At 39.5% G+C, this 27,074-nt stretch overlaps 1 protein-coding gene across 1 annotated transcript in view; it reads left to right on the forward strand.

Moving 5' to 3' along the window:
• LOC141403622 (uncharacterized) overlaps positions 1-27,074 on the forward strand; it is a 130,744-nt gene that overhangs the window by 90,274 nt on the left and 13,396 nt on the right. The window contains 7 exon segments of the mRNA XM_073986339.1: positions 15,878-15,941; positions 24,401-24,517; positions 24,584-25,034; positions 26,155-26,274; positions 26,277-26,353; positions 26,433-26,772; positions 26,839-27,022. Of these exon segments, the coding sequence (XP_073842440.1) occupies positions 15,921-15,941; positions 24,401-24,517; positions 24,584-25,034; positions 26,155-26,274; positions 26,277-26,353; positions 26,433-26,772; positions 26,839-27,022 (1,310 nt within the window). The 5' untranslated portion in view covers positions 15,878-15,920.

Here is a 27,074-nt window from a genome sequence, read left to right on the forward strand (position 1 = left end):
AACCCTAGTATTGTTTTGTCCTGTCAGATCCAGTTCGTATTTTAAAACCCAACAAGGGTTTTTATCGTTTGAGTCTGTACTTTCAAAAAATCCTAAGCTCAAATTGTTTGCACAATATTACCTTAAAAATGTTGCACAGTGTTATCCACGTCGAAAGTTGTGAAAAATTATCGGACGACAATGTTCACAACTAGTCACTGTAAGTCACGTTAAACAACACCACACAAGGTCATATGAAAAACTGACCTGAGTACGTATAGGCTAAAAACTATCAAACAAAAAACAAAAATTTCAAATGGCGCCTGGCAACACGCGGTATTGCCTAGTCCAGAAAGTTTTTGTGCTGCCCTCGTAAAGGGATTTTTCTCAATTAAACCTTGTGATTTTAACTATCTATCTTTCTACTTCCTCTTTCCTTCTACCTCCCTGTCTCTCGCTATCATTAACACTCCGACAACTTCTAACACAACATACCTATTACCTGATTTATAGTCTACAAAATTTAAATTCCGAAACCTTCAAAGATTATTTGTCACAGCTACGTCTACCTTTGTGAAAATTTGCGTAAATTCACAGATGATAAAAGTTAAACGTATGCAAATAAACAGTCAAACAAATAAACTCAAAACATAAAAACCCAAAACTCACACACATACACACAAACATTAATGGAAAATATAAAATGTCCTCCACGTGTGTATTTTTATTAAAAAAAAACACGGTCGCCAAACGAAAACATTCAACTTCCAGCAGCCAATAAACACCAAAGTAAATAAAACGTGACGAATCCTATCTGATTCTCCTCCCCCACCCTCCTTTTCATCACATATCAGTAGTACTTGTCTCACTAGTGGCCATTTAGGTGGAGGATGCCAATAAGGAAAAAGGCCTCCAAGCTATTTGAAATTTGATATACAAACCGTGTAGGAAAAAAGGCTGGATAACCTTCTCATTTAGCGGTCTAGGATGAAAAAAGTTTTTTTTTTTTGATATACGAAAGGCGGAGGAAAAGAAAGAAAAACAAGACTGGATTACCTTCTCATTTAGCGGTCTAGTATTAAAAAAGTTTTTTTTTTGGGTAGTGCTTTGCCTTTTTCCTTTCTTGGGATTTCAAATGGTCCATTAAACAAGTTTCCAATATATTTATCAAACAATCCAATAACGTTTGGTTTGCGATATAAATCGCGGAAATTTGTCAGTCAGAAAATAAAGAGATAAAAAATGAAAACAGCTAAACATTGAGTATTTGGTAGACAATTTTGTGAAAAATATTCGTTAAACATATCTCGACATGGTATTTATTCATAATGGAAGTTACATACAAAGATTTCCTGATTTGATCCCATGGTGACTTGTTCAGGCCGCTTGATTGAAAAGGCTCATCACATTTAACAGCTAAATAATGCAGCTTTTCTAGACGATATAATAGGTGTTTAAAAATGTGTATTATTTACAAAATAAAATTAAATATTTGACTTCAGATGGAGCCCACGCCCGCACCTATTTTTTTTTTTTTTGATTTATTGTATTTCCATAGCAATTTTTGGAAGCTAAATTCACAAATATTTTAATTTCGGATTAATTGTGGGATTGTGGGTCTGTAAATTCAGATTTCTAGTTTGTAAGAACAAAAAGGGATTTTCAGAAAAAAAAAACAAAAAAAACAACGTAAGCACGATAATTTAAAATTGACATTAGACGGAATGAAGTCCTTAAATTTTACCAGAGAATCGGGTAACAAACTGGCGGAAAATATGATAAATTAGATCACTTCTCCGTCGATTAGTCGACTTTATAGAATCCGAAGGCCACACTTTCGTAAATTTTATGAAAGCTAATCGGATAGAATTCCTTGGTGATCTAAGAGTCAGCTAACTGACGCTCAATATCAATAGGTTGGTAGACGAGCATTAAAGAAACAAATAACTAGAACACCTGAAGAGCTACAACTTAACAACAGGTGGGTGGAACGAAAAATGTCCATCTTTCCTATTTCCCATTGTGACATATCCGTCGAAGTTCCCCTGACGATTCTACAGGCAGTTTGTGGAGCACCTTGAAAGTTAGAAGTTTCACATCACGTGAGAACATTTCCAGGCGAAAATGAACCATCACAGATCTCCACTACTTATGTTGCAGAAGTCATTCATCCAAAGCAATTGACCAGACCGAATCTCAAAGGCCATGTTGAAACAGCTAAGTGAACCTGGAGTGGTTTATTTAACCATGGTACTCCATTTGTGGTTAGCCGCCCATATAGTTCTTGATATTTCTTCTCTCGCCAGTAGCAAATACACTAGAGGCTTTACTTCTCTCGAGAGCCTTAGAAGAAGTTACTAAATTGGCGATCACCAACATGGTTTCTGGAAGCAGCATAGCATAACGACGCCGTAAACACACGTGTTAGTAGAGAACTCTAGCAGAACAAACAGTGTGACATGGCGCACTAGATTTGTCGAAGTCATTCGATAGGGTCAGTCACACCATCCAGCTTGAGGACATTAATGCTATTAGCCTTCATCCAAGTTCGAAATGTTGGATCCTACAATACGTGGACCGTCGCCAGTCATATGTGGAGTTCGGGAATGGGAAGTCAAAGCCTCATAGAGGGAAATAGGAAGGTGAAATATCCGAAACTGCTCACCTCTAGCTCTCTGGACTTTCACAACTACCGGACAGCATAAAAATAGTACCTTATGCCGATGTTTGCCCAATAATGACATCTGTAGTGCGATTCTCTAACTCATTCTACCGATAGCAAGAGTGTTCTCAACTTTTATTTAAACTTTTCATTCATAATTTTGCTTTTAAATTTTACCGATTTTTGTCGGTAACTCAAAACATGAGTTTTCGAACTACCGTTGGCACCGCAAAACGCTTTTACAGAAAAAGAGTTTCGCAGATAGCCATTTACCACAAGACTATTCTATATTTTTCAACAGCAAAAATTCCAAAAGTAGTAAAAGATGTGCTCTTCCATGTAGAAAAAGGTTTACTTAAAATTATTGGTAGTTTCTTTGAAAAAAATTCATGAAAATGAGTTTTTTGGTTTGCACAACAAGGGATAACCACTTAATAGCGACTTTGAAAGTATAATACATGGGGTTTGGTGCATACTTTTAGGCATTACTTAACATTTACATAGGTTTACTTATGAGAATTTCAAAGTCCGAAGATAGCATAAAAGAAATGAACATTAAATACAATTATTCTCCAAAAATTAACACTGAAATTGAAGAAAAACCGAGTGAATGTCTAAAAACCACGATAACCAATAAATAGGGGCCAAGAAAAAAACCACAACTCACTATATTACAAGTAAAAAAGTATCAGTCGGCTTTGCCAACAGAGATATACCCTCAGCCTGTTCAAATTGAACACTTTTTTCACCAACAAGTAAAATAGTATCAGTCGGCTTTGTCGACAGAGATATACCCTCAGCCTGTGTATATTGAAACAATTTTTTTCCAAAAAAACGTATGTATTTAGGGGTTTTTTAAATTTTGGGAATTTGAACCGACAAAAATGTTCATTAGGATTTAATATCAAAAGTTTTGCGGAGGAGATACTAAAAAGAATGGATCTCCAGCCACTACATATGGTACCATAGGGGTTTTTTAGAGCTTCAGGGATGTTTGCTCAAGAAGTATGGACTTGCCCCTGAATCAAACTTGTACCATCTTAATTGAGGCAGCGAATGCAAGTTGCTTCAACTAAAATCAAAGTGATTCCATATCAGGTCTTAAAATGAACTTATCCGAAATTTTGTGTAAGAGGTACCCAATGTAGTGAACCTGATCTATATCTGGTAGATATATTAGGATGTGTAAAGTATGGACCAATTCGGCCACTCCCTTCAAGAGTTACCGTACGAACAATTTTTCCGAATATTTTTCAACTCTTGTGGGGGAGGTACCTAAAGGAGTGGACCGATATGGCTTATCTTCGAACTAAATTTATGTTTGGACAAAATATTACTAAGGCCAAATTTTGGACCGAATAGGCAGACCTGTTCGAGAGTTATTTTGCCCTCCAACCTCCTCACACGGTGTCATAGGGGTTTTTTGCAACTTTCAGGCTATTTTATCAGGAAGTATGGACTTGCACCTGATGAAACTTATACCGTCGTATGGAGGGCAGTGAATACAAGTTGCTAAAGCAAAAATCAAAGCGATTCGAGAGATGTTCCTAAACTGAACTTTTCGAAAATTTTGTGTGGGAGGTACCCGACGGAGTGGACCGATTGGGTCCATATTAAAACCTGATCTAAGTCTGGTACACGCTCCACGATGGGCAAAGTATGGACCAAATCGGTTACACCCTTCAAGAGTTATCGTGCGTACAAATTTTCCGAACATTTTCGAACTTTTGTGGGGGAGGTACCGGAAGGAGTGGACCGATATAGCTCATCTTCGAACTTAAACTAAGTTTGGACAAAATATTACGAAAGTCAAAATTTTAACCGAATCGGTTCATCCCTTCGAGAGTTATCGTGCGCTCCAGCCAGCCAGACAGACAGACAGACGGACGGACATTGCTAAATCGACTCCAAATTGTCTGAAACACATTTCGTCCAAACATACTTGGGGTCTAAAACCATTATTTCGATGAGGCACATTTTGCCCGTATGAAAGTGTATATACCCTTCATAGCCTAAAGGCTGAGGGTATAAAAACTTATGTATTTAGGGGGTTGCAAAAATTTGGTCGTATGAACCGACAAAAATGTTGATTAGGATTAAAGTTCAAACATTTTGCGGAAAAGGTACTTAAAGGAATGGTCCGACATAGACCATGGGGGTGCCATAGGGAGTTTTTACACCCTTCGATATGTTTTCTGAAGAAGTATGGACTTGCCCCTGAAACAACTTTTACCATCGTAATTGAGGCAGCGAATGTAAGTTGCTTCAACAAAAATCAAAGTGATTAAATAGCAGGTCTTAAAGTGAACTTATCCAAAATTTTGTGTGGGAGGTACGGGATGGAGTGGACAAATATAGTCCATATTCGAACCTGATCTATATCTGGTAGATATTATGAGAATGTGTAAAGTATCGACCTAATCGGTCACTCCCATCAAGAGTTATCGTGCTCACAATTTTTCCGAATATTTTTCACCTTTTGTGGTGTGGGTACCTGAAGGAGTGGACCGATATGGCTTATCTACGAACTTAAACTAAGTTTTTAAACAATATTACGAAGGCCAAATTTTGGCCGGAATCGGCATTTCCGTTCGAGAATTATCTTGAGCTTCCACCCATAAACATGGTGTCATAGGGTTTGTTTTTCAACTTTCAGACTATTTTTCAGGAAGTGTGAACTTGTACCGTCGTATGGGGGGAAGTGAATACAAGTTGTTGCAACAAAAATCAAAGCGATTCGAGAGCAGGTCCTAAACTGAACTTATCCGAAATTTTGTGTGGGAGGTACCCGAAGGAGTGGGCCGATTGAATCCATATTGGAGCCTTATCTAAGTCTTGTAGAATTTTCACGATGTGCAAAGTATGGACCAAATCGGTTACTCCCTTCAAGAGTTATCGTGCGCACAAATTTTCCGAACATTTTCGAACTTTTGTGAGGGAGGTAACAGAAGGAGTGGGCCGACATAACTCATCTTCGAAATTAAACTAAGTTTTGACAAAATATTGCGAAAGCCAAATTTTGGACCAAATCGATTCATCCGTTCGAAAGTTATCGTGCGCACCAGCCAGCCAGACAGACCGACGAACGGACATTGCTAAATCGACTCCAAACTGCCGAAAACACATTTCGTCCAAACATACTTGGGGTCTAAAACCATTATTTCGATGAGGCACATTTTGCCCGTATGAAAGTGTATATACCCTCGTTAGCATAAATGTTGAGGGTATAATAAAGAACAGATGGAGTGCACATGTTTGCGTTTAAACAATCCGGCTACAGATCAGAAGTTCGCATGATCAAATCCAGCAGAGAGCGATATAAAACAAAATAAAACAAGTAAGAATGGTAAGAATGGAGAGAAGTCCCCCTTGTCCCTTTGTGGGTATTGTGGAAACATATGTATGTATTCCACTTTTATCCGTCCACTCAATACCAAATAATACTTAATTTAGTACCATTTAGTACTTTTCGTTTATATTTGTACTCATTACAAATCAACTCCTTACATAAACAGAATATCTCAACCGATTCCAGCATAACAATTTTGAAGTTTTTAACTTTATTCCTTCACATAATACCAAATTGTACACTTTTAGTACTCGTCGTAAACTTGTTGTTCTAATTTCCAAAAACCTTTAATACAAATATCTTGCACTCCGTCCGTGTCCCAATTTCCCGCTCAGAATTCTGGGTAAAATATTTTGTGCATTTTAGTACTTTTCTCTTACGTATACACCTGCACTTCAATAGTAAACCCCACTCAGAATATGAAGATTCTAGATTTAGCCGTTTCGCCTCGACGTTGTTTACCAGTAAGTCACACAAATGATACAAATTTTAGTATATTTAAATACTTTTCGTAATTCTTCTTCTACGAATTTTCAAAAACCTAGTCAAATCGACCACATACACCCCAAGACTAACCCTCACCCAAATTTTCAAAATCCTAGCTTCCGCCGTTTCGCCGTTTCGAGATACGAGAATATATTTTATTAATATTTAGAGAACCGTAAAAACATATTAAGATAATAAGTGGTTCCAATAATAAAATACAAAAATTGCAATCGTTTGATATAAAAAAGTCAAAATCGCATTTTTTAAGATACGAGGATGAAATGTAAATTGTATGCTTTTTGAAGTAGGTAAAAAGTGGTTAAAACACGAAGACTCTGGCGAGTAAAGGAACAGAGTTTATGATATCGTCTTTGACAGCCCAATACATGGTATGTGTTGCATACTTTTAGGCACTATTTTTATGTTTTCCTTTACCATTAAATACAAATATCCTCATAAGAAATAAAGAAAAAATGCCATAGAAATTAAAGCTGAACCAATAAAATATTTTAATAAAATCTATAAAAACAACTTAATGTTTTTCAACAATTTTAACTTTTGATTCACATTTGTATGTATATGCATTTTTAAAATATTGATTATATTGTTTATTAATGTGTTCCCTCTAATGTATCCATCTGTTTTATGTAAATCTACTCCATGTATTGTTTGCTATGTCATTTTTGTATAATTTATGCCCACCTGCAATTCTAGTAAAACCAATTTTTGTTGTTGTTCATTTGAGTGGAATACTTGTCATAATATTTGACAGCTCTAACTTTGGTGTCTATGTAATTTATAAAAACATGTAACAAAAATGTATATTTTTCCGTCACTAGTAGTTGTTGTTGGTGTTTTTTATTGTCGATATATGTATGTAAATTTGTTTTTAACACACATACATATATACATACATACTGATACATGTATGTATGTGTTTAAAAATTCATTTGTTTGTGTTATGATAGTGGAAGTGCGCACTTTAATAATTTATTCCAAGAATTCCATTGTCATTTGCATAATGTAAATATTGTTTCTGTCGGATGTGAAATAATAGATAACATCGTACATACATATGTACATATGTAGTGAGTGCTGTGCTGCGTATGATTAATATTAAATATGTCAACATGAATCATGTATACGACGCCTAATGTATTGCATCGTAATATGTTGTGGCGTATAAGTTATTTTAATTTTGTTGCGTAGTAATCTACAAATATATAATAATAAAGCAATATACATATAAGGGGTGTCTTTTTACTTACTAAATGTTGCTGAAACATTTTTTTCAGCAACTTTTCCTTTATACGACTGTCAAAATCTCCAACATTAGTAATAATTATTACTAATTATCACGTAAAAAGACACACCTATAATATGACAAATACATATATAATAATTGGTCTGTTCCAGAACTGCAAGAATCTACTAATTTTTACTATAACATAAAGGAAAAATTGTTATCGTAGAAAAAAATAGTAGCTTCTTACAGGTTCTGTAATATTGTTTCAATTTTTCATCATTATCAACTAACTTTTATTCTTTTGACAAAAAAAGGAAACTTTTGAAATTTGGTATTAATTTATAATTTGTTGTTTAAAATTTTAATTAATAATATTTTAGCTATTTTCTTTATTTCGACCTGGTACGTTATCTCGAGTGCAAAAAATATTTCCTTCAATTATCAATTTCGTTGCAAGATGCATTCATTATCAGTTTTACTTTGAAAAAGTTTCTTTGCGTTCATCATCATCAACTTCATGATGCTTCATGAAAACCTACCAACACAACTTAAAATGATAATGAGTTGGCCTTCAAAAGTAGTTTTCTTAACCCTGGCAGAAGCATCTGGTGCTTTGTTGTTGCAGCTGTTGTTGAGGGTTAGATGGCTTTTGTTGACATTCCATGTAAATAGATAATAAAATCACGGTCACGTTTATGGCGAAGATATAAAAAAGTCACTTTGGTACCCACCAGGTGCAGTCGTTTTCTTTCTTTTATGACATCAAACAACAACGACAACAACAATCCAAATAGAGTAGCCAAGATAAACAAATTTTACAACTTATGTTGCCGTTAGAGTAAACTCTTTTTTTTTTTTGCAAGTACCAGCGCAGCCAGCCAGCCAGATATCAACAACATGGTGTACCTTAACAAAGCAGAGCAGAACCGAGCAGACAACCATTTGCCCATGAACTCAACTATTGTTTATGAGACACCGCCACTAGCATCGCAGTTCTTCTTGAAAACTATTTGACTTGGAAATGCAACGTGGAGTGAGTGACGGAATATATTAGCTGTGATGTAGCTAATGTTGCTGAAAGAAAAAAATCTCTGTTCACAATAAAAAAAAAACATTGGTACTCAGCCAATGTTGTAGGATTTTCAATTACCTGCTGCTGCTTTTATACAGTTTTTGCAGAATTTAGCATACTCTAGGGCGCTGTTTTTTGTGTAATTGTTTAAATTTATTGCCAAGACATTAACAAATGAATTTGTTGAAAAGAAAATTTCTTGCATACATACTTTTACTACAAGTTTTATGTGCCTAAGAGATGATGGCAGATTTTATTTAGCCTTGAATGAGGGCCTTTGAATTCGATATGAATAAATATAAGCTTTATTGTGCATTAGGCCGAATTAATTTAAAAACAACTTAAGTATACGTTTCGTAATAAATCATACGCTACATATATACATACATATATAGGTTCGTTCCCGTACTTTTTAATAGTAAAACTCGTAAAAGAGAGAACTGCGTAAAATTTGTTCTCACACACAAGTTTTTTGAAATAGTTCGGGAACGGAAAAATGGAAAATACGTCAAAACAACTGGAACTAATGCCAAAGTCGGCGTATCAGCCAATCATACGCCGGCAACCATGTTACTATTTTTTTACTCGCCCAAATTTGTCGTGTAAAAAGTTTTTAAAGAGAGCGTCATTCAGCGCCATTTTTGTTTAAAGAGAAGTGAACATTTTACAACTTTTTTGTGTACCGGAACGCTTTTTCGGCTAAAATGTGTAAAAGTGGTAAAGATTGTAACAACTTTTTAGTTCTGGAACAAAGCTTATATCTGAGAAGCGTGTGTCATTATACTGGTTTTAACTCAAAGGGGAAAATCGATGTCGGATTTTTTTAGGAGGAACCCTCCTAAAGGGTTTAGTTTTGTTAGATTTTAAGATTGCTAAAGTTTGATGTAGGGGATGGAAGATACCAAGGAACGGCCCTGGCCGGCTTTAACATGTCAAAGCCCAGGATTTATCTTGGTCCCTCTTTCATCTCAAGTGGACACTGACTTCCCTGTGGTGTCACCTGGGGAACTGCCTTTAACACCCGTTAAAGGTAGTGAGCCAACATGTGCCGCGCGTTCACCCATAAGAACGTTAAAAACTTGGGTATGGGCGTCGGGTTAGTAACCCTCCCCTAGAAAAAAAAACAGCCTACTATTAAAAAACGAAAGAAAAGAAAAACAAATCCCTCAAAAGTTGACGAACCCCGCAAACGTTTTAAGGACCATGATCTGCGAATCTGCACCTGCAATGTTCGCACTCTTTATAGAGAAGGTGCAGTTTACGCATTGGCAGATGTACTTGAAAAGTACAGGCCGACATTACTGCCATACAGGAAATACGATGGAACGGGAAAGGCGTCACAACAACCCTAAAGGTGACGCACTGTATTATAGCTGCCATGACACTTGAGTTTGGTTGCGGATTTGTAGTTTGTCGGAGGTTAAAACATCTGGTCTTCAGCTTCACCCCAGTGAATGAAAGACTTGCTGCAATTCGAATAAAAGCTAAATTTTTCAACATCAGCTTTATTTGCGCTCATGCTCCCACTGAAGAAAAGGACGAACAGACCAAAGATATATTTTACGAGTGCTTAGAAGAAACATATGACCGTTGCCCTGCCCATGACATTAAAATCATTCTAGGCGATTTTAATGCCAAAATTGGAAAGGAGAATATCTTTGGCCCAACAGTCGGGAAATTCAGTCTCCACAGTGAAACATCTGACAATGGTATGAGGCTGATAGACTTTGCAGCTGCAAAAAACATGTTACTGCTACCACATTCAAGCATCTCGATATTCATAAGGGCACCTGGCTGTCGCCAGATCAAAGAACAAGAAATCAAATTGATCACGTTGTGATAGATGGAACACATGCATCAAGCGTGTTGGATGTACGGTCGTTCCGAGGTGCAAACATAGACTCGGGCCACTACCTTGTTGCATCAAAGGTACGTACCAGATTAAACGTAGCAAACAAAGTGCGAACAGACACAACACGGAAGTTGGACATCGGTAAGCTGCAATCACAACAGATAGCCACAGCATATTCCACTCAACTAGCCCAATTGCTTAATGCGAGCACTCCTCATCCCGATAACATATCAGCGCAATGGCAAAGCATTGCCCACTGCAGGCAAACAGCCGCAAAATCCATACTTGGATACCAGAGACCTCCACCAAGGAATCCATGGTATGACCAGGAGTTTCGTGCTGCCACCGAAGAGAAAAATGCGGCATATAGGGCTACTTTACAATCCGTAGCAACGCGTAGCGCACGAGAGAGATACAGGGAGAAAAGGAGAGAAGAGAAACGTCTTTTCCGCAGGAAAAAGAGAGAGATGGAAAAGCGGGAGTGTGAAAAAATCGATATGTACAGGAGCCAGAATGAAGTCCGAAAATTCTACCAAAGAGTCAAGCATCAAACTGATGGCTTTGGTACAGGCACATCCTCCTGTAGAGACCAGCAAGGTAATTTGGTAACTGATACAGATAGTGTGCTCAGGATATGGAAGGAACATTTCTCCAATCTGCTGGTATCCAATAGTAGCGAAGTCGACGAAGATACCACAGATCTAATGCCAGAAGATGGTATTGAATGTATACCGCCCAGCCAAGATGAGGTAAAGACAGCTATAAATCGGCTGAAGAATAATAAGGCAGCAGGATGGCTTACCAGCCGATCTGTTCAAAACCGGAGGCGACACGCTGATAAAGTGTATTCATCAGCTAGTTAGCTCCATCTGGCAGGAAGAACGCGTACCCGACGATTGGAACCTGAGCATCCTGTGTCCCGTCCACAAGAAAGGAGATAAGACTTAATGCTCCAACTATAGGGGCATAAGTCTTTTTCCTATCGCCTACAAGATAGTGTCAGGGATATTGTGCGAACGACTAAAGCCCACGGTCAACGAAATAATTGAACCATACCAATGCGGCTTTAGACCTGGCAAGTCCACCATTGACCAGATATTTACCCTGCGGCAAATCCTGGAGAACACCCAAGAGATGCTGATCGACACCTACCACCTTTTTGTCGATTATAAAGCAGCCTTCGACAGCCCGCTACGTTCAAAGGTATTCCAAGCCATGTCTGAATTTGGTATTCCCGCAAAGCTCATTCGGCTTTGTAAAATGACTCTAACTGACACAAGATCTTCAGTTAAAAAAGGAAATAACCTCTCCGAAAAGTTTTGTACCAAAAGAGGTTTCAGGCAAGGAGACAGTCATTCGTGTGATCTTTTCAGCATCCTGCTAGAAAAGGTTATACGAGAGGCAAACGTCAAAAGAAGTGGCATAATCTACACCAATAGCCATCATGGGACGATCCGTAAAAGAAGTAACCGATACCTTTATGAAGGTCGAAGGAGAATCTGCTAAAGTGGGCCTGGCGGTAAACAGCGTGAAGACCAAGCTGATGGTGTCGACGCGCAATGCGTCCATTGAGATCGGACCAACTGTTGAAGTTGGTTCCTATAATTTTGAGGTAGTAAAAGACTTCGTCTACCTTGGCACCTCCGTAAACACAACAAACGACATCAGTTGTGAAATAAAAAGAAGAATTGTATTGGCCAACAGATGCTACTTTGGCTTAAGTAAGCTCTTGAAAAACAAAGCCACAACTCAAACAAAAATAACGCTTTACAAAACACTGATACTACCCGTGCTAATGTATGGCTCTGAAGCATGGGTACTTGCGCAAGCAGATAATGCAGTGCTTAGTGTGTTTGAGAGAAAAATTCTTCGAAAGATCTACGGACCAATCTGCGTTGACGGTGAATATCGACGTCGCATGAACCGTGGTTCTTTATCTGCTATACAACGACATCAATATAGTTAAACGTATCGAGATGCAGCGATTGCGTTGGCTAGGCCATATAATAAGAATGAGCGATGATGAACCCGCTGAAAAGGCGTATTAATTCGAGCCGCATGGCGGTGCACGCAGAATTGGCAGGCCAAAGAATAGATGGCGCAAACAAGTGGATGAAGAGATGACAAGGCGCTGTATTCCAAAAAGCGAAGCACGAAACAAAGAGAATTGGAGATCTTTTCTTAGTTCGGTCTATGGAACAAATGTTCTGTAATGGGCCAGCTAAGTAAGTAAAGTTTGAATACAATCGGAATATGTTAACACGTGCCTCTGGTTTCCACAGTAATTTGTATGGGGCCAAAGGTGAATTTTCACGAAATTGTTTTAAAGGCCGTTGTTGTTGTTTTCAATCGATGAGAAAATTTTACCAGTTCATTTCTGTGGCTATAAAAGTAATCCTAAAACTAAATACTTTAGGGGGGTGTGCCTAAAAAATTGCTACATCGATTTTTCCCCTTTGATTAAAACCAGTCTAAAGACGCATGCTTCTGAGATATATATGTATGTTTGTATGTATGTGGCACCCCCCGCCTAAAAAATCCGACATCGATTTTTATACCGTCAGCATTTATGCTAACAAGTGTATATACACTTTCATACGGGCTAAATGTGCCTCATCGAAATAATGGTTTTAGACCCTAAGTATGTTTGGGCGAAATGTGTTTCAGACAATTTGGAGTCGATTGAGCAATGTCCGTCCGTCTGTCTGTCTGTCTGGCTGGCTGGAGCGCATGATAACTCTCGAACGGATGAACCGATCCTGGCTTTCGTAATATTTTACCCAAACTTAGTTTAAGTTAGAAGATGGGGTATATCGGTCCACTCCTTCCGGTACCTCCCACACAAAAGTTCGAAAATGTTCGGAAATTTTGTGCGCACGATAACTCCTGAAGGGAGTAACCGATTTGGTCCATACTTTGCACATCCTTAAATGTGTACCAGACTTAGACAAGGTTTCAATATGGACTCAATCGGTCAACTCCTTCGGGTACCTCCCACACAAAATTTTGGAAAAGTTCAGTTTAGGGCCATCTCTCGAATCGCTTTGATTTTTGTTTTAGCAACTTGTATTTACTTCCCCTATACGACGGCACAAGTTTCATTAGGGGCAAGTCCATACTTCCTGAGAAAATGGCATGAAAGTTGCAAAAAAACCCTATGGCACCGTGTGAGGTGGTTGGAGCGCAAGATAACTCTAGAACGGACCTGCCGATTCGGTCCAACAATTGGCCTTAGTAATATTTTGTCCAAACATAGTTTAAGTTCGAAGATAAGCCATATCGGTCCACTCCTTCAGGTACCTCCCCCACAAAAGTTCAAAAATGTTCGGAAAAATTGTTCGTGCGGTAACTCTTGAAGGAAGTGGTCGAATTGGTCCATTCTTTACACATCCTAATATATCTACCAGATATGGATCAGGTTCAAATCTGGACTATATTTGTCCACTCCATCCGGTACCTCCCACACAAAATTTCGGATAAGTTCACTTTAAGACCTGATATCGAATCATTTTGATTTTTTTTTTGAAGCAACTTGCATTCGCTGCCTCAATTACTATGGTAAAAGTTTTTTTTAGGGGCAAGTCCATACTTCTTGAGCAAACAGCCCGAAAGGTGTAAAAACCCCATAGGCACCATATGTAGTGGTTGAGGATCCACTTCCATATTGGCCAGTGTCGACCCATTCCTTTTAGTATCTCCTACGCAAAACTTTTGATCTTTAATCCTAATCAACATTTATGGCGGTTCAAACGCCCAAAACTTTTAAAATACATACGTTTTTTGGAAAAAATTGCTTCAATATACAGAGGCTGAGGGTATATCTCTGTCAGCAAAGCCGACTGATACTTTTTTACTTGTTTGATAGTCTGTTTCCCTTTATTTCTGTAACAATATTTAATTTTTCGAAACTGAATTTTATCTGTAGTAAACCCTCCAAAAATTATCCCTCAATGATTTCTAACGCCCCTGCATTATTTTCTATCTATCGTGAAAACAATGCGACAATAAAAACAAAACCATACAGATATCCAATAAAACGAAAACAAAAACTAGAAATACAAACACACAAACAAAAAGCTACAGAAAAATAAACATCTGTTTCAGCATTAGCTGGATAATTTTGCATGTGCATTCAATGTCAAACAAACGCCACTGAACGTAGAAAAAAAAACTAAAAAACTGGGCTATAAAATATATAAAAAAGCCAACAAGCCTATAAGTATGCAAGTCAACAGCAAACTGTTGAGTCAACAACAATGTGGTGTGGCGGGTCGGAGGGCTTTAAACAAATCCGTACTCGACATATTCCATACAAAAGGATAACATCGACAGCGACAACAGCAACAATAACAATGATAACGTAAACAAATGTAGATTTGCCTTCCCCAGCCAAAAAATACAAACGATTGCAATGGAAAAATAAAAAAGTAATATTTGTGCAAAGACCTCCCAAAAGTATGCAATACTTTTGAATTTGGCTAGGCATTCTCTTTTCATATGTCAGCAGTGAGGAAAATATTTCTTATTTGCATTTTAATCCGTTTTGGAAGGGAAAGACAATGACAATGATGACCCCATGACTTTTGCTAGGAATTTAGGATTGGAAGTATTGATTCTCCTTTGTTGTTCAAACAAAATACAACCTTAGGATTTCGTTGCCAAAAAAATCACTCGTATTTTGGAAACAAAAACAAAACTATTCATTAGCATATTTCTGCAAACATTTGGTATACTTTTCGCTTCCTCTTACCATATTTAGGAAATGACATTTTTATTACACTTTTGCCTTTGCACCTTTGAAATGTGTCAAAAGATAGAATATGTTTTCGTTTCTCATAAATGATAATGCATTTTGGACTGTGCAAAAGAAGCCACACAAAGCTGGAATTCCCTTAGTAATGAAATTCCATAGTTTCCTAGTTTGCAAAGTAACAAATACACAATGCAAATGGTATTCACAAAATTCCTTAACTTTTTCATTGTTAGGTTTTCTTAAAAATTTCTTTTTGTTAGAAATTTGATCTTCAAAAAAAAATGGAAAGTTTTTACAAGTTGTCGCCAAGGAAATGTATTAAAAGTTGTTGCTGTTACCTGTTTTATGGGATTTTCATTGTCATCTTAGTAGTGTGCCTATTCTGAGGCATAATAATGTAATCTTATATTTTTCTGAAAACTTATTTACTTATTATTCAATTTATTTATTTGTATTTTTTGTTCTTTTTTCTTTGCAGATTTATTGCCTACATTGTCAAGTTAACTTTTTAATGATACAACATGGGAAATGGTATGAACAAGGTAAGACAATTACATTGAATTTGCTACATAAAACACAATTAATAAAAACAATATATAAATTAGGGCGACCAAAAAAATTTTTTGGGTTCCTACCACCTATTTTTTCCCATTTGATTTATGGCGATCGGTTAGCGGTACGGGTTAACATTAACCGATCGCCATAAATTTTCATTTATACGAAGTTTTTGGATCAAATGCGAAAATTGTATGGGGTAGAAATTCCAAAAATTTTGTTTTGTGTCGCCCTAATATACGTACATAACGGGGTGTCAGACAAAAGGCGGGGCAACGGTCATATGTTTCTTCTAAGCGCTCGTAAAATATATCTTTGGTCTGTTCCTCCTTTTCTTCAGTGGGAGCAAATAAAGCTGATGTTCAAGAATTTAGCTTTTATTCGAATTGCAGCAAGTCTTTCATTCACTGGGGTGAAGCTGGATACCAGATGTTTTAGTCTCCGACTAACTACGAATCCACAACCAAACTCATGCTTTACGTCATGGCAGCTATAATACAGTGCGTCACCTTTAGGTGTTGTTGTGACGCCCTTCCCAATCCATCGTATTTCCTGTATGGTAGTAATATTGGCCTTGTACTTTTCAAGTACGTCTGCCAATGCGAAGACTGCACATTCTCTATAAAGAGTGCGAACATTCCAGGTGCAGATTCGCAGATCATGGTCCTTAAAACGTTTGCGGGGGTCGTCAACTTTAGAGTGGTTTGTTTTTCTTTTCTTTCGTTTTTTCATAGTAGGCTGTTTTTTCTAGGGGAGGGTTACTAACCCGACGCCCAAACCCAAGTTTTTAACGTTCTTATGGGTGATCGAGCGGCACATGTTAGCTCACTACCTTTAACGGGTGTTAAAGGCAGTTCCCCAGGTGACACCACGGGGAGGTCAGTGTCCACTTGGGGTGAAAGAGGGACCAAGATAAGTCCTGGGCTTTGCCATGTTAAAACCGGTCAGGACCGTTGCTTGGTATCTTTCATCCCCTACGTCACCCATGTCCAAGTGCTAATAAAATTATTATATCCCCCATCTTTTTGGAGGTTGATATGGCCTGCCTGTGACTGCATGTAGTTAAAAAGTCCAAAATTTCTTTATATTATCTTCCAAAGATCTTATAAGGCACAAGGTTCTCAATTAAGGTTCCTCAGTTCAATTTTGTTTTCTATACGACTGGTACCAAGAGAAGCACCACATTAAAGGAAGCGGTGCTGTTTTTATACGCTCAGCATTTATGCTAACGAGCTTATATACACTTTCGTACGGGCAAAATGTGTCTCATCGAAATAATGGTTTTAGACCCCAAGTATGTTCGGACGAAATCCGTTTCAGACAATTTGGAGTCGATTTAGCAATGTCCGTCCGTCTGTCTGGCTGGCTGGTGCGCACAATAACTTTCGAAAGGTTCAACCGATTCGAACCAAATTTTGGGTATCGTAATATTTTGCCTAAACTTAGTGTAAGTTCGAAGATGGGCCATATTGGTCCACTCCTACGGGTACCTCCCACACAAAATTTTGGAAAAGTTCAGTTTAAGACCAGCTCCCGATTCGCTTCGTTTTTGTTGTACCAACTTGTATTCACTGCCCCCCATACGACGGTACAAGCTTCATCAGGGGCAAGTAAATACTTCCTGACAAAATAGCTTAAAAGTTCCCAAAAAACCCCTATGACACCGTGTGTAGTTGTTGGAGGGCAAGATAACTCTCGGGCGGATCTGCCGATTCGTCCAACATTTGACCTTCGTAATATTTTGTCCAAACTTAGTTTAATTTCGAAAATAAGTCATATAGGTCGACTCCTTCAGATACCTCCCACACAACAGTTCAAAAATGTTCCGAAAAAATGTGCGCACGATAACTTTTCAAGGGAGTGACTGATTTGGACCATATTTTACACATCCTAATATATCTACCAGGTATAGATCAGGTTCGAATATGGACTACATTTGTCCACTCCTTCGGGTACCTCCCAGACAAAATTTCGGATAAGTTCACTTTAGGACCTGTTCTCGAATCACTTTGATTTTTGTTGGAGAAACTTGCATTCACTGACCCCTTTTACGATGGTATAAGTTTTTTCAAAGTTGTAAAAATCCCTATGGCACCATGTGTAGTGGCTAGAGCGCACTATAGCACTCGAACAGGTCAACCGATTTGGTCCGAAATTTGGCCTTCGTCATATTTTGTCCAAACTTAGTTTCAGTTCGAAGATGGGCAATACCAGAACTTCCAGTACTTCCCCCCAACATTTAAAAAAGTCACTGAAATGGTATGCACGATAAACTTTCTTGAACGGGGTATCCAATTTGGTCCAAACTTTGGATCTTCTAATATTTTGTCCAAAATTAACATCTAAAATGGCTCATATTGGTCCACTCCTTAAGGTCCCTTCCCTGCAAAAGTTCAACAGTTTTATTTAAGCGCAGTTTATGGTCTGTTCGAAGATCCTTTGGAAATGCATACCGATGCTGTTCGTTGTGTCTCTGTTTACAGCGATATTATGTTTTCCGTGGACAAGTTCATGCATCCTGGCATACTGGTCAAAATGTTATAGGATGACCCACTGAAATGACTAGTGGGTGCGATATCTATCGAAAAGATATGACTCCCAAAATAAGATCCACTTTCATAATGGAATATGTCCGTCCATTCCTTCAAGTACCTCCTCCGCAACACTTGTGTACTTTAATCTTAATCCAATTTTTTGTCGGCAAGCTCAAATGTCCAAAAAGGGACACAAAATTCTGAAAAGACCCTAAATACATTCAATCTGTCCATATATGAAAGTTTCAATTCACTTAGGCTGAGGGTATACATATCTCTGTCGGCAAAGCCGACTAAAACTTTTATGGTTCAGTTTCCTCAGTGCACAGATTAAAAATTCTGAAACCTAAACTGGGAGCGTCCATAAAGAATCAGAAGAAATTTGTTGGGTATCATGCTATCAATCCATTCCTAATACGAATTGAGGCTGCTGCATAGTCCGGATCTTAATTGGGTTAAAACCACTCGTGTTTGCCTTGACAGTTGTCTTTCTTCTGCTGCGATGGATGTGGGACAGTCACACTCTATCTTTGTAATGCCTGCGTAATGAATGCTATCCAAGTCTACCTACCTGATAGGCTCTTTGGTCTAGAGGGGTACCGTTTGTACCTCTCTCAGGGCTGAATTCTAGCAGTTATAAATATTCTTCCCCTGCGTAGCGCTAACATTTACATAACACACTGGCGCAGCATAGCTTACCACAAACCGGCCTATTGCTTTGTAATAGGTCAACAAGGTTTCTCTATCATCTCCCCAAGTGCTGTGTGCCAGCGATTTGTGGGCTTTGTTCCTACTTCTGATCGTGTCGCAAATAGGTGTGGCTTGCATCGATAACTTAAACGTGCTATCGAAGGTTACACCTAATATCTAGGGATAGTTAGTGGCCGTAATCAAGACACCATCGAACAATATGTTCAGGGGGAGCCTTATTTCAGCCGTCCATATGGTGGACAGTGTGACTGTGGATTTACCGACGGATATTTTCACATTCTCAGATGGAAGGACTGTTTACCACTGTGGCGCAATGGTTGTGCACTCATTGATATTAGAGAAATGTCCTCTGTCCCTTCGAGGATGTATTGTAGACATTTAATCTATCACACGATAGGAGCCGACACCAAGATCGTACAAACATCTGCATACATTACGATCTCTATGCACGGTGCTCTTGAAGCAACTTTAAATGGAAGATGCTTACACCTGGGAAGTTTTTGCGGATTCTGAAACTACAATGTTCATATGTAGATGAGAAAAATCAAAAAACTAAAAAAATCGCCGGAGCGCTTTTTAAATAAATCATCTTGGTGTGGTCCTCGACCACAAGCTTTGTTGGAAGAGGAATACCGATGAGCGAACAAAGAGAAGCTTAATTGCATTATATTCTTGCAAGAATACCATAGGTACGAGCTGGGGTCTCAAACCACATGTGATACACTGGCTGTATAGGACTGTGGTTTGTCCTATCCTAACCTATGGTTGTCTTGTTTGGTGGCATGCCCTAAGCAATAAATCAAATCTTTCTAAGCTAAGTAGTGTGCAACGTGCCGCGTCAATTCTTATTACTGGAGCTATTAAAAGCACACCCCAGGCTGCGCTGAATGCTGTTCTAAATACCCAACCTCTGGATATTTTGTTACATTATCAGGCCTCCAGGTGTGCCTTGAGGCTTAGGGAACTTGACATGTGGCGTTGCTCACTACTTGGTCATGAAAACGTTCTACAGCGGTTGAGTAGTCAGCTAGTGCTTGGAAACAGAGGGGGTGAGACCGATTACATTTCACCAACTCTTGACTTCACTATACCTGACGTTTTAATACCCGATAGGGATCAATGGGTTCTGTGCAGACCAATTCATGATAACCTATCTATCTTTACTGACGGGTCGAAGATGGAAGATGGCACGGGCGCTGGTGTGTACTCTGATGAACTGAACATTAGGTACTCGTATAAACTTAATGACAACTGTAGTGTTTTCCAGGCAGATTTCTTTGCAATATTGAAGGCCTTAGAGGCAATAGTAGGAAGAACGGACTTAGTAAACAGTGCAGTCACTATTTACGTAGACAGCCAGGCAGCGCTAAAAGCATTAGGGTCTTTCACTATTAAGTCTAGGATCGTTCGAGATTGTAGGTCTATCTTGGAAACCTGTGGTATGTCAGTAAGATTTTGTTGGGTACCTGGTCACTGTGGTGTTGAGGGTAATGAGATTGTAGATGAACTGGCGAGGCGGGGCTCACAATCAACCAACATGCAGGTGGAGGTTGGTGTGAATCGTCCGCTTTGTTACTTCATGGTTCTACGTTGAGAAAACCAAAATAATTTGGTTGGATGTTCCTGGATGTCGGGTTGCTAAGTCAATCAGGCCGGTAATCTCGGCGCGTAGAACTGTTTCCCTTCTCTCGTTGAGCAGGTCGGAGATCAGAGTTGTTGTAGGGATCATTACTGGTCACTGCAACATTAGATCTATGACTTGCAAATGGGATAACAGCAGCAGTGACTATTGTAGGCTGTGTGAGGACGTGGAGGAGACGGAGACAATTGAACATCTTCTCTGTCTGTGTCCCAGACTGAGGGCCAAAAGACACAGGCTTTTTGGCGTTCATACGACGGAATCCCTGTCTCACTTCTCCTCTTCCGACCCCACAGTCTTGCTAGCATACTGCAGAGGAATTAAATGGCTATGGGGCGGGTTAACCTAAATATACTAGTTAATCTACCTTCTAAATATTATCTGTTTTCTCTCCTTCACTCTCTTATCATCTCTCTACTCTCCCCTGTCTCCTTACCTTCCATCTATTTTCTCCTATCCATAACAAATCTCCATCTCCATAGCATCTTTCTTTCCATCACCAGCACTCATCATCACCACAACCGGATCCGCAACTATCTTACACAAATTCTTCAACCATAACCAATAAACACACATAATTTTTTTTCAACACCTATTTTTTCAACCTATAGCAGCTGCGCATCCTATAACCTAAACTAACCTTCTCATCTATGAACATTGTAGTTTCAGAATCCGCAAAAACTTCCCAGGTGTAAGCACCTTCCATTTAAACTTGCTTCAAGAGCACCGTGTATGCCGTCTGGAGGATGTGAAATTTCACAAAGTTAGAGGTTGAACAGTTTTGGAGTCTTGGGGAACTCCCTGTTTCACTCTACGAGTCTCCGACTTCCTTATTCTTTTATTCTTGCATCGATTATCCTTTAAAACTCGACTGGAGGTAAATCTTCTCTATATCCACCAACAGCTTCTTATGGTTGACGACATTAAAGACCTTCGATTGTTCAACGGCCAACACAACTGTTCGGTCGCAGGGCCAGTTCTGGTCCAGACCTCGTCTGATATGTGTGGATATGGCGCATAATGCTGTTGTGCATTTTCCGGAATCCATGCCGATGTTGAACGACTGGAAAACTGGAGTCGTACCTCCAGGATGTTCGCTGCTGGCAACAGGTGGGAAATCGGCCTGTCTGTTGGCATTCTTGCCTGGCCTCAGTGGCGGGACCACTCTGTCAACTTTCCAGGCTTCTGGTACTATGTGACTGACTGGCGACAATTGAGGACATCGTAAATTGTGGTGGTACCTCTTCGGTTAAGAGGGCTCTAATACGGCGTAGCACACTGATCTTAGCCCTATCACTTTGAGCGTATCCTATAAACTGCCGGTTAAAAGAACATGCGCACATTTTCGGATTTGTCACTGAACCTTTGTTGAAGCCGTTCTATCATTATTATTTTTCGGATTCGAGAGCGATTTAACCGGGCAACGGACAACGCCTCTGCTGGAAAATTTGGTCAAAATTCGGCTATTCAAACATCTGTGGCTGCAGTTGTTATGATGTCCTGGAAAATTCTCTTAGCTACCCTCAGCTAAGGTGTGGTCAGCTCTCTGAAGCGGTAATTGGTAAATTCTCTGAAACCTTGCTAATTAGCTACTCCTTGGTGCAGAAAAGTTAGTCTGTTGACGGAGATGATGGTAATGTCTGAGCCAACGGACCTTGAGCCACAATGGTGTTGTGCCAATCTCCTCTTATCCTCATAAGAGCGTCTTGATGTTTCACTGACTCATAAAGTCTACAATATAGCTGCCTTTGTTGGGGAGACTGTGGAGGTGTTTTGTATTCTGACGGCGAAGCAAGCAGCAACGTAACTCCTAATGTAGTATTCCCAGTATTTCTGGAGGAAGCTAAGGCCAGAGCAGATCCGGAACCCATTCCATACAACTATTACATATCACCGATATTGGCATGTAGAAGATCTGGCGAACTGAACGGATCCATGTCCCGGAGTTCTTTCCAATTCCGACAAGCACCAAAAGCCCTCGAAACTGGCATTTCGGGATATACTCTCGCTCCGATGGTAAAAAACGAACTTTAACACATACGTAATTGTTGAGGTGACAGATTCTGGTCGAAGTTTATTCCGTATCAATCAGAACCGTTCGGCGAGGGATTGCAGCATTGAAGTAAGTTAGTGTAGCAAAAAACGACTCAAACAAAACCTTTGCATACCAACGGGTATCACTCTCCATCAGACTCTATCGTAGACTATAGTTGGAGTAGTTGTACCAGCATAACCGTATCCATATCTCCGCATTGTGTCCGTGAGTGATTGGAAATTCTACAATAAAATCAAGTCTACCAACAGATATATACCTCAGACGATGGTAGCAAAAACTGAAGACAAACTGAATTATCTTTCCCAAAAATATTCTTGAAATAAAATCAAAGTTTTGGTCTGTGGCGGTAGGGTTTCTTCGGCCACTTACTTTGGAAACTTTAGTAAAAGTTAAAAATGCGGTCCAAGACCAAGCATTACACTGCATATCTGCACAAATTTTGGACGATTTTGGGAGAGTTAAAGGAATGAGTGGACCAATATAGCCTATTTTCGAACTTTAGGTAAATTCTGAATAAAAGGTGCAACCTGAACTGGGTGCGTCCATAGAGACCTGATTGTCTAATGAGTGGGCTTTGCTGGACAGTTGAAAAGGTGTAGCGTATCGTGTGAGCCGTACGCACACGCTGGACATATGGTTTGTGTGGTATTATCAATTCTAGTAAAGTAAGAATTGGGACGGTACACTATTCTGAGCGCAATGTCCTTAATACTACCTATCTTTGAAGTTGCAATTCTTTAGATATCACTGTGCAACAAAATGGAGGTGAAAGTCTGGGGTACGGAAAATTCCTCAGCTCAATATTTTGCAGAAAATTTCGAAGCTGAAAAACGTCATCTTGTGGCACTTTTATAGCGGCTCTTAAAATAAAGGACATTGAAGGAAACGAGTTAGAAGGTCGAAGTGCTCTACGAAAATAATCCTCATTCGATTTGACTGAAGACATGTCATCTCAAAAATAAGCTAAAACAACAGTAAACAAAGATATAGCGTTAATTCCTGATGCCTTACAGGGTCTCTAGCAAGATTCTTAATATACTCACAAAGGACTTTCATATCCAAAAGGAATTATCTCTGCCCCAAAATGTGTGTTCACAGTGTAATTTCCACATGAAACAAATATATATTTATTTGTTAATAGGACCTGCGGTAAAAACGACAATTTTGAACTTCAAATTTGTAAATTATTTGTTTGACTACTCGGTCCATCATGCCGTAAACGAGTAAAAACCCTTAACCCCAAAACACAAAAGGTAGTGAATCCACCCCACATCACAGTTAAGGGTTAAACTTCTACGTTAGTAATATGTAATCAATTAAGAACGACTATTGCCAACCATTTGACCATCCCTTTAGCTTAGGTTAGTAAAGCTATATTTAAAAGCTTTTCTTAGTTAAACTAAGTATTGATTTGGAACAGAATAACTAGCAATGGATATGGCAAGATTCTTGTATGCGATAAACAAGGGTTTCACACAATTTTTTCTTTCCTTTCCTTTTCCGCAGGTGTTGCCTGGCCTGTATGTGGGCAATTATCGAGACTCCAAAGATACCCAGCAATTGGACAAATTCAAAATAACCCATATTGTGGCCATACATGATAGTCCACGCAGATTATTGCCGGTAAGTAAGGCGTACAACTGCCATTAATCTTTTATTAATAACTTCCTCTTCTTTTTCTCCCCCAAGGACAAACACTACCTATGCGTCATGGCTGCCGATACACCCGATCAAAATCTTTCGCAATACTTCACAGTCTGCAATGATTTCATACATGCTGCCCGCTTGCGTGAGGGTAATGTTCTCATTCACTGTTTGGCCGGTATGTCACGTTCCGTTACGGTAGCCGTAGCCTATATTATGACTGCCACCAACCTTAGTTGGAAAGATGCCCTAAAAGTAGTGCGCGCTGGACGCGCTGTAGCCAATCCAAATGTCGGTTTTCAAACTCAATTGCAAGAGTTCGAAATGTATCGTTTGGCCGAAGAGAGAAGGCGGCTGCGTGAACGTTATCCTTCGTTGGCTTTGGAAAAACTGGATCGTGTCAAATGTATGGCAGCCCTGGATAACTATGAGGAGCTATTGCAAAATCGTGATATTTGTGAAGGGAATTGCGTGCGTGGAGAGAAATGTCCCACAGGTGGGTTAGTTGTAGATTTTAAAGGGGCACAATCATCATCTCATAGCACCGAGCATGGAAAACACCCGCTCAGTTATACATTGTCCTTTGCTGCTGAACAATGGAAGATCAAGAAATCTGGGGGCAAATATCAGAATCCTTTTCAACAGGAGGTTGATGAGGATAAGCAAAAGAAAGAAACGGGTGGAAACTTTGGCGATGATGATGATGGTGGTGAAGTACTAATGGAAAATGTAAAACTTTATCGACCATTGGTGGAACAGCCAGGGAATGAGGCACCAACCAAAACTTGAAATTCATAACAAGTTTATTGTATTACACTTCTGAACATTCTTTTTATACCCTATACCACAATGTGGAAAAGGGTATAATAAGTTTGTTTTCCCAAAAATTCATGTAACGCCGCGAAATATTCGTCGTAGACCCCTCATGTGGTATACCAAACTTCATATCTCGACGAGATAAAGCGATTTAGCGATGTGTGTCCGTCCGTCCGTCCGTCCGTCTGTCCGTCCATTAAAAATTGTAATCAAGCTAGAGGCCGCAATTATGGACCGATTGTCACGAAATTTAGTATGGAGGTCGGGTTTGGACCAGAATAGAACTGATTAGTTTTTGGCGATGATCGTGAAATGTTAAAGGGATGAAATGGACCAAAAACAAAATTTTTGCTCGATTTTGTAGCCGCTCTGTAGGTCGCAATAATAGTCCGATCGGCGCGAAATTTTAAACGTAGTTTTGGTTTGAGATGAAGAAGTAGCGTGCAAGTCAACGGTATGATCGGATAATATTTAGCGGGTTAAATTGATCAAAACTTTTGTGTGAAAATTGGTAAAATTTCTAATGCACATCTTATAACTTTATCCCAAGAAGACGCGTTTAGTGGTATAGGGTATCACATGGTCGGCCCCGTCCGACTATAGTCTGTTCTTACTTGTTTGATTAATAAAACCGTCTTGATTTGTTTTTCTTTTTAAAAGCTTTTGTTTTGAATCACTCATTACTGTCACTTGACATCACCCACGTCCCTTGTTTGCACCATTTTGGAGCCGTTGCTATATTCCATTGTATATGTCTATGTATGTGTGTGTGTTTTTGGTTTCTCCCCCTTTTTCCGTAGGAGTTTGCAACATGGACCCCACCAAAGGTCTTTTCCGCCGACGACCTTCATCTGCCTCAACACGATCACGCCTCCGACCACAAGCTGCAACGGGTGGCGTTACCAACGCTCAATCGTGCCCACATCGCCAAAGCACTCAGGCCAGGCCGTGGGTTCGCGTCGTTCACTGGGCGGCGAAGGAATACCAGAAGACGAAGAGGTAGTATAATAATGGATTTTACTGAATTTGAAGAAAAATATGTGAACATACGTTTCTTTTTTAAATCATTCTCCCTTAGGCCCACCTTAGTCCTACCACCTCGTCCGAGGCTGCCGAATATGCGGCCGCTATTGAGGCCAGCAAAAGGGAAGCCCAAGAACGTCAACAACAACAGCGACAACTGCAACGCTCACCGTCGAGAAACTCAACACGCTCACCGCGAGTTAGTAGTGCTGGCAGTCGTTTAACAGGCAATGGTAAAACGGAAAATTCCTCTAAGGCCAGTGGGTCTAGTGGCGCCAATACCACCGCAGGTTCTGCCTCGGGTGGTGGCGCACACTTGCAACGCAGTGCCAGCACTGTCAGTGGGCTGGCGGTGCGTCCTCGCAGTAGTCCTGCTGGTTTACATTCCTATACAGGTGCGTAGTGGCTTAACTTCAAGGTTTGGGTCTACTCTCTTAAAGAACAGTCTTTGTCGTCGTCAGGTTCCGTGCCATCGTCCGTCCATGGCTCTCGTGTCGATTTGCGTGACACTGACAAGGGATCGGCCATTTATTTAGGATGCTCAGCACCACGCAACTCAACTCTATCACTGGCCTCGTCGGGCTCCTCAGCACCAGCTTCGCCGGCAAGAACACCACCCGTAAGTCCCAGACAGGGAGTCAGAAGGTGAGTCTGCAATGAGTATTGGAATGATTGTGAAAATATTTTGTAAAACTTT

Source organism: Musca autumnalis, unplaced genomic scaffold (assembly GCF_047663935.1).
Source record: "Musca autumnalis isolate F117 unplaced genomic scaffold, ASM4766393v1 scaffold_4, whole genome shotgun sequence".
Classification (NCBI taxonomy): domain Eukaryota; kingdom Metazoa; phylum Arthropoda; class Insecta; order Diptera; family Muscidae; genus Musca; species Musca autumnalis.